The sequence below is a fragment of the Plasmodium berghei genome (assembly GCF_900002375.2).
Source record: "Plasmodium berghei ANKA genome assembly, chromosome: 13".
Classification (NCBI taxonomy): Eukaryota; Apicomplexa; class Aconoidasida; order Haemosporida; family Plasmodiidae; genus Plasmodium; species Plasmodium berghei.
In genome coordinates this window covers 321,814-331,441 of record NC_036171.2, presented here as the reverse complement: position 1 = coordinate 331,441, position 9,628 = coordinate 321,814, and the positions used below count along the sequence as shown (strand labels likewise).

General features: G+C 22.1%; 2 protein-coding genes across 2 annotated transcripts; one reads left to right on the top strand and one right to left on the bottom strand.

Annotated features, from left to right (window-relative positions):
• Positions 1-548: 548 nt before the first annotated feature.
• Positions 549-1,796, top strand: PBANKA_1306700 (conserved Plasmodium protein, unknown function; the record flags this gene model as incomplete). Its single annotated transcript, XM_034566644.1, has 1 exon — positions 549-1,796. The coding sequence occupies one exon, from the start codon at positions 549-551 to the stop codon at positions 1,794-1,796; it is 1,248 nt and encodes a 415-aa protein (XP_034423220.1).
• Positions 1,797-2,400: 604 nt separating this feature from the next.
• On the bottom strand, positions 2,401-8,837 carry PBANKA_1306600 (conserved Plasmodium protein, unknown function; the record flags this gene model as incomplete). Its single annotated transcript, XM_034566643.1, has 2 exons — positions 2,401-8,455; positions 8,782-8,837. The coding sequence occupies 2 exons, from the start codon at positions 8,835-8,837 to the stop codon at positions 2,401-2,403; spliced, it is 6,111 nt and encodes a 2,036-aa protein (XP_034423219.1).
• Positions 8,838-9,628: the final 791 nt, after the last annotated feature.

Below are 9,628 nucleotides of genomic sequence, written 5' to 3'. Positions count from 1 at the left end.
CAAAAAATTTAATGAAATATAAATTTACAATAAAAATAAATATCGAAATAGTTTCTCACTACAATTTTTTAAGTATACTTTAAAAATGCAATTTAAATAGCACTGGTAACAGTACCACCAAAATTATATTATGTGAAACTGTTATACTGTTTAACTCTATAGTTATATTAAAAAAATATATATACATTTTTCTAAATTGATATGCATACAAACTTTGGCATTGGGTTTATTTGTATAATGGAAAATCGATTGGAAAAATAAACAATAGATTTTTTGTAAATTATAAAAAACAGAGGGGCATATTTCTTAAAACATATTTTTGGAACTTCATTTTGTACACGCATATACATTCATATTATTTTCTATATAATATTAACATCTGATTTGTATATGACATAATTTTGGTTCATATATAAATTAAGAGAAATTTGAATAAAAAGTACAATTCTGAAGAATTACTTGTGTGTATACATAGCGAATATGAGACATGCGCATCGTGTGTAATATATAAGAATAAAATCCTTAAAAATAGTCATCTATACTATAGTATGTGCACTTCTATAAGCATGTTTCGAGTTGTTCAAAATATAATTATTTCTAGAGGTTTGCGAACAAATTGTTTTAGTAGTATAACACAATCAGGATTGCATAATGGAAACTTAAATAGAATCAAAAAATTACGAAAAGCTACAAACTTATCAATAGGTATATGTAAAAATATTTTAAATAAAAATGATTATAATATAGAGAAAAGTATAGATTACGTGTTTCAAAATTTGAATAATAATTATGAGAACAAAGAAATGAAAATAGCAGAAGGATATTACTGTTTAAGAAATAAAGGAAATTTAGTAGGTATATCTGAATTGAGTTGCTATAATGATTTAATTTCAGAAAACATATATTTTAAAGAGTTGTTAATTAATATATGCAATACCTTATTAAACAGTACTACTAATAATATAAATAAAATAAAGGATATAACACCAAATAAGGAAATTATTACAAATTATATACGTCTAATCTATAAAAATAACAAAATAGCTTGCGATAAAAATTTCGAAAATGTCGATGATATAGATATTTATAATAAAATATATTTAAATAGAAGTATTAAAGAATTAATTGATTACACTTCTTACGTTTTAAATCATTATATACTTTTTCGAAAAAACTTAATACTTAACATGGAAAATATAAATAATAATGAAAATACATATATAGTAAAACACAATTACCATCATAAAGAAATTAAAATAGACAATTTTATTTTATGTAAAGGTTTTTCATTTAGTTTTTTAACAGTTAAATTTAAAGAAAAAATTACTGAAGAAACTAAATTAATATTAGAAAAGTTAGCTATCCTTACATGCATAAATATATTAATACATAAACCAAAGTGTTGCTCAAAATCATATAATTTAGATATTAGCAATTATTTTCAACAATACTTTATTAATCCAAGTTCCAAGAAATTAAAGGTCGATGAAAAAAAACAGGTGAATAATGATACAGCCGAAAAAAAAAACGAAACAAATTATAACGATATTGAAAGCTTACAAAGCTTAAGAAAAAATTATAATAAATCATCTGACGATTTTTTATTAAATAAAATTGAATCATTTCATTTAATAAGTGCTCATTTAAAAAAACTACCTCACGAGAAATTAAAAAATATGCCAATAGATAACACAACTTTTGTGGAATTAATATCTCTATTAGAGCAAGAATTGAACATTGAAATTTATATTAATATGCTATATTCTATAGTTAACGAAGATATTGTTATTGTGTAGTTACAAATTTTTATGTAAATCAAAAAAATAAGCTATATTATTTAAGCACATGTTTTTTATTTTTTCAATTGGTTTTATTTGCGCGTTTGGAAACATATAGCATAAGCTTCTTTATTTTTTTTATTATTTTTTTTAAATATTAACTGATTCAATCTAATTCAATTTAATTTTGAAATCTTCACACAAAATTTTTCTTTTTTATTTGCTTATCATACATTGAAACAATTTATGTGTGTATTTTTTTTACATATTAATCAATATAATAATTTAAAAAGGAACAAAGAAAACGCCGTTTTGAGCTTTAAATAGCTGCAAAAAAGTCTTAGACAATAAAAAATACTTAAAACAAAATTAGCATGTATAGTTTAAACTATATTCATAAGTATATTAAAAATCATTTTATAATTAAAAAATATTATGATGCTTATTTAAGCAAGCATTCATGACAATTTAAACATAGGCAGAAAGATAGGTGCATATATATAAAATACATATATCTACAAATATATATTATATATTCTATGAATATTTTTCCATTAAAATTAATCATTTGTAAAATATGATTATTTGAATTTTGCTATTTTCTTCGACACTCCTATATACTTTATATAAAGTTGCTATTTATCTTATCGAACATTGAGTCATTATCATCATCAGAATATGTAGGATAGTTTTTTTCACTAAAGGATGTATATGAATACTTGTATTTTAAATTATATGCATTTTTATTTATATTTGAGTTATTAGAATAATGCTTCCTATGTTTTCTTTCTTCTTCTAATAATTGATTTAAAGAATTATTTTTTTTGTTTAAAAGACTAGCATTTTTTTTATAATTTGAATGTGGAATATTACATAATATTTGTTTTAAAAGTGTATTTTTAATATTTAAATTGCTTACATTGCTTTGAAAACGTTTATAATTATTTCCGATGAATATATCATATGTTTGATCGCAATTTTCATGGGTATTATTATGAAAATAGTTAAAATTGGGACATGAAGATTTTATAAAATTATCACGATAATCATTAATGTAACCAATAATTTCATATCTGTCCATGTCATTAGAATAATCACTTTGTATTTTTTGTTTGTCATTTTTTATTATTTTATGTTGCTTTCGATTTTTTTGAACTTTATTTTGGCGGTGCTCATTTTTACTATTATTTTCCATTTGCTCAGATTTACTTGATGTGCATACATTTATATAATTGCGGTTCGCATTATTATTTTTTAGATGCAAGTTTCGAACACACTTTTTGTGTTTTCTTTGGTTAATATACTCTGTGCAATTGCTATGCATTATTCTGAAACTAAAATTGCTATTACTCTCATATTTAATATTTTCATGACTAAAAAATTTATATACGGTTTTATTTTCATTTATTGAATTTTCACTACTATTGTTATCTCTACTAGAGCATATTTCACTATTATGCACATCTTTTTTAATATTAATTAAGCAGGAACTTTTAAGAGAGCTATTATTAGGTTGCGTAAATTTTTTACTTTCACGATCGTTTCCGCTGTCTTTGTTATCATTATTGTCTTTAGAAGCTATAAAATTGAAAAATGGCTTTATAATTTTATCATGATATAATTGATTATCAATAATTTCAGATGAGTCAATTTCATTATTATATTCAATATTAAAATTAGATTTATCATAATGTAAATATTCATTTTTTAGATCATTCAAATGATCAATATTATTGAAGATAGTGTGAACATTCTCATTGTTAGAATTAGAATCAGTTGAATTACCATTTTTCAAGTGATTCTCATAAGATATATTTTCAATTATAGGGTCGTTTAAATATAACACACTTCCTTCAAATTTGTTATTTCCATTATTCTTATTTTCAGTTAATAGATCATCGGCATGTTCCTTTTTTATATCTAAAGCATTTTCTGATGTTAAGCTATTGTTGTATTTATTTAATATTTTTATTTTATGCTTACAAATGATACATATACAATCATTTTTGCTAACATTATTACTTTTTTCTAAATTAAAACTTTTTTTATTAAAATTTTTTAATTTAAATAAATATTTGTTGCAATATATGCATTGTATATAATTATTATCATTTTCCAGATCTTTATTCCATTTTCTAAGCTTTTCAATAATTTTGTTCATTTCGTCAGTAACTATATTTTTGGTAGATAAGCATAAATTGATAGCATTAGATTTTACATCCGTATTATAATTACTATTAACATTAATATCTAATTGATTTATTTGATTGTACTTATGAACATCATAAAGCGCATCCTCATTTAAACTATTTTTTATTTCTTCATTATATGGGACGATATTTTCTTGGTTATAACTTTTATAATATTCCAATATGCTTTCGCTATATTTCTCTAATTTATTTGATTCAATTTTTTTCGTGTTTTTAAATATCTTACTCTTATCCAATATGTCTTGGGGATAACAATCACTATATATGCTATAATCATCCGTTTCATTACTATCTTTATACTCAATAATATTGTATTTTCGTTTTTCTAATTCATGTTTTCTATCATATGTTATGTTGCCATCTTTTGTGTTTGAATTACTGTGTTTTCTTCTTCTAATATTATTGCTATATAAACGTTTGTAGATATGTTCCTCATTCTGTTGGTTATCCTTTACATAGTTATATGAATCAATAATGCTAAGCATTTCTCTAGAATGATCATCAAAATATCCGCCTTCTTTTTTTGCTTTAGAATTGTATATGTCGGAATTAGTAGCAATCCTATCCTTAATGCGTTTTATGCGATTATTATTATCATTATTTTTTTTTTTTCTAGGTTGGTATACCTCTGATATATTATTTAGTTTGCCTTCATAATTTAACTGATCATCCAATATACCATTTTGTTGGGTATCATTTTCATTATATCTGCGTGACGATATTTTCGATGTAACTTTTTGAGGTTTTTTTTTTTTTTTTTTTGTAGAAATATTTCGTAATTTCTTGATTTTATCTAAAATTTCTTTGTTTATTGCGTCTATCTTGTTTTTATTATTTTTGTTATATTCCTGTCTTAATTTGGCTTTACTATTGCAAAGATTATTCATAATATGTGTATACGAATTATTTAATTTAGAAGTATTTTCCTTTTTATTCATGTTATTTGATTCATAAATATTCATACGGAATGTGTCTTTATTTATTTCTTCTCTATTCTGTAGCATATTACTTATATTAAGATATTCATTTTTTAAGGCTCCTGATGAATATATTTTTGAATCAGTTGAAAATTTGTTGTTATTGTTATTATAAAATTCCAAATACGTAGTATTCCTAATACTTCTCTCTAAATTAATAGATTTTATTAAATATTCATTTTTATTGGATAATGTGAAATTTGTGTCTTTGCTGTTCTTTTGTGATAAACTAAGCTTATTATACATCTTAGAATTTTTCTCTAAGCAATTCACCAAATTTTTATCATTATTATTATCTTCAAAAATAAAATTATTTTTAATACTTAGCGATTTTATTAAACCGTATGAGCTTATAAGATTTGGCATTTCATTATTGTTATAATTTGTATTTATTCGATTAATTTTTTCGCCTAACGATTTGGAAAAGCTAATATTCGGAGTAATTATATTTATGCTCTTATCAAAAAATTTCCCTATGTTAATATCGTGGCCGTCAGTAAAAGATTCGCTCTTTTCACCCTCCGAATCATTTTCTGTACATTTGGTTGTTCCATTGCTTTTTATATTTTCTATACTTTTTAAATAAAAGGAATTACTGCTATCATTATGATCGTTTTTTGAAGATTCTTTGAATCTTTTGTTTTGCATATGGGTAAATAACTCGTTATTATTATCGCTACTATTATTATATTCGTTTTTTGGAAAATTAAACTGATTAACACTGTTTGTAATACCACAAAGAAAATGTCCCCCTTTTATTTTGACGTTTTCATGCTCTTTTTTGTTAAAATAATTATCCTTTTTTATTATGATATCTTTATCCGTTACACGCGTAGAGTTGCTGCTTTGGGCATGATCTAATATATCAGAATATTCACAAATTAATTTATTAGTTATTTTATTGGAATTTATATAAGGATATTTCCGATAACTACTATTTATATTATCCAAAATGTAGCAATAATAATATTTATTTTTTTTTATAAAAAGTATACTATTATTATTCGAAATATATCGGCAATATCTCTTTAAGTCTAGTTTATTATTATTATTTGAAGGAAAAGAACAATAATAGCGACTGTCTATTTTTATATCATTTAAAAATATATTCAAATTAATGTTCCATTTCTCATTTATATTTTTTGTTATATTTTGTGAAAACAGTATATATAGTTTTATTATGTAAGCACGTTTTTTTTCAAGTTTAAATAATGATTTTGATAAATGACAATTCTTAAAAAAATTAGACCTTTTAATATTTAATTTTTTTCTTCTTATATATGAGTATATATTTTTATTGTTTATAGGGTTTATATTAATAGATTTTGGGGTAATTGTTTTGATATAGTTAAATGGAGATTTTTTATTCCATTGTTCAAAACATAAAATTTTTTCTTTTTTGGTATCACAATTTAGTGCGCTTTCAAGCATAATATTTTCTTGATTTTTTAATTTTGTTTTTTCTCGTTTTTCTATATTTCCTTTTTCAATTTCATTTAAATATTTTTTTATTTTCTCAATTCTGCTTTCTGTTTGGTTATATATGTCCATAAAATTAATCTGATCGTTATATATGCAATTAAATATAAATTCTTTTTTTATATTATCATTAATATTATCATTGTTTAGAAATGAATTTATTAATTTTTCACATTCGTTATTTAGTTTATTTTTTTCAAGTATGTAATTATTTAATCGGTACAAACAGTCATTAATCTCTGATTTATCTTTTTTAAATTCATCTTTTATGCCAAATCTTTCGCATTTCCATTCATTAGCATATTTTTCACAGATATCATTGCATATGTTAGTATCTACTAAAATATTATCTTTCAAGTATTTTAAATAATTGTCTTCTTCTACTAATAAAGGTTTTAATTTATTTTTACGTTTATCATAAAATGATAATATGTTAATAATATCTTTTTCTTTTATTTTGTCATTACAGAAAAATTTATTAAAGATTGTATATATTATACCCTTTTCTCTAGCATTATTTTTTTGGGAATTCTCACATATAATATTGTCTTTATGGTTTTCTTTAACCTTTTTCATTTGATTCGGCGTTTCCATCTCTTTTTGGATATCTTCTTGATCACTTTTATTACTTTTATATATATCATTCTGGCAGCTCTCTATTCCATTGATAATATATTTTTCTTTATTTTTTAATGTGATATTTGCACAATTTGTTTTACCAGTGTAAATTTTTATGTTCGTGGAATATTCTGTATCATCGTTTCTATCATTGGGATAAGTAGTTATTATTTTCTCTTTGCAATTCGTTTCATTTTTTACTTTTTCATTTGCTGATTCATTTGATAATTGCGAAAACTTCGATAAGACATTAATTCTTCCATATTTTGATTTTGACAATATTTTGAAGATTTTTTTTTTTCGTCTTTTTAATGCCAGCAATTGAAAATTTTTGCAAAATGTATAAAAATATTTATGGTTGTTTTTTTCCAATTCTAATTCCTTATTACGTAACTTTATTTTACGGTTAACATAATTTTTACTTTGTTTGGTCTTATTATCAAAAACAATATCATTTAATTTTTCTTTAATTTTATATTTCCTTTTCCTATTACTGTTATTTCGCATTTTTTCTTTTTCTTTATTGTGTCTATTTTCGTTTATATATATATATATTTTACTATTTTCATCATTGTCATTATTATTTCGAAAATCATTCTTGGATATATTTTTTCCTCTTTTATTACAAATAATATTATCTTCTTTGATATTTTGGAATGATATATTTTTGTTAATACCTTTACTTGGATTCGAACATTTATTATTTTTCACGTTTTTTGCAATACTATTATGAATATATCTGTTTTTCTTATTCACTGAACAATTTCTAACATGATTTACAGAAGGATATCGTATTTTGTTATTATTGAAATAAACTTTTCCATTTGTTTGATTTTTATTGAGTGTAATTATTTTAGATTTCATAAATGATTCTGCTAACTGGTTTTCATTATGATTTTTAGTATTTTCGATATTCACTTTGCCATTTATAGTTTCTAATTTGTTAGGTATTTTTTGTAATTTATTATGTCGTTTTTTTAATTTTTCATTCTTATTTTTTATATTTTCTTTTTCAACTGTTTTAAGAATTCTTTGAAAGAGACAATTTTCGTTGGAATTCAAAAGGCCTACATTATTTTTAGAAGAGGATAAAATATCTTTATTAATATATTTCTTCGAAGAACCCATACTATCATTTTTAGGTTTGAATGCGTTATTTTTACTTATAAAATCAGGATGTTCTCTATTAGGGTCCGTCTTTTCTTCATTTTTACCTTCATGATTTTTTTTATTTAGATTATTATTACAAATTATTTTAATCGGATCATTTCTTGTTTTATATTTGCTATATCTGTCGTCTTCACAAACAGATTCAATACCATATTTTTGAAGAATTCCGTTTTTTTTGATTTTTTGGATGAGCTTTTTAGATTGAGATAGTTCATTCAGCAGTCTGTCAAAAGAAAAAAATTTAAACGTAATATATATGCATACATAAACAGACACTATCTTAACGATCCATTCATTTCATGCATAGCGTCTATGTGATGATTTATACGAATATAATATATTTAGAATTAGCCATGTGAAATTATATATTTAAATTTATCTTTATGGGGCGTATTAAAAAGAGCCCTGAAACACCATATAAGATTACTACATTTTTTTGTAAACAATTTATAAATAATAAGATGAATTTTTGGTTTGAAAAGCACACTATGAATAAATACATACACATATGTTATTTATTTGGTGAAGTATATTTTTTCGCTTTATTACTCTTCTAAATTTTTATTTTCCGAAGGATCCAGTGTAAAGCATTTCTGCATGGACATATTATATTGAGAAACATAATTTATAAAAAAAAACTAATAAATCATTACTACAATATTAAGATTGCATCTTCATATTCTTAGCTAATATGCTATGATTTATTGTGTCTTTTAATTTTTTCCATATTTTGCTTATTTTTCTGTTATTTTATTTATTTTTACTCATATTACCATTTTATTTTTTATTTTCCGAATTTGTTCACTTATTGGTTTTTATTTCTTTAATTCTTATAATTTTTAGTTGTGCATATTTTTTATTATGATTTATATTTATATTTAATTAATATATATATATATGTATTTTTTTAACTGTTTTATTTTCTTTATTTTTGTTCGGGATTATTTATTTTTTTATTATCATTTATGATGTATACCATACAAGAAATATATTCTTATTTTTTAATAAAACTTTAAATAATTTTAAAATCATAAATTTTATAATTATATAATTATATAATTTGTGTGTACATATTTTGTTGGAAACCAAAAATAGTTATATTATTTCTCACACATATTTTTGAGTTGTAAGTATGCTTAATATTTTTGCAAGGTTAGTTTTATTAATATAAGATTTATATTTTTTTAATGGATTTGTTACATATTATTTAATATTGTTAAAAGAAAATATTCAATAGGCTTATAAAATTGTTATTCTTAAAAAAATTGCATTTTAGATGCTTAAAATACTTTAAGTGCATTTTTGGAAGCCTATAATTTTTAATTAATGATGCGTTAAATCACACAACAAAATCGAAAAAGACGAAAAAAATAGAAAAATAAATGATGAATAAGGG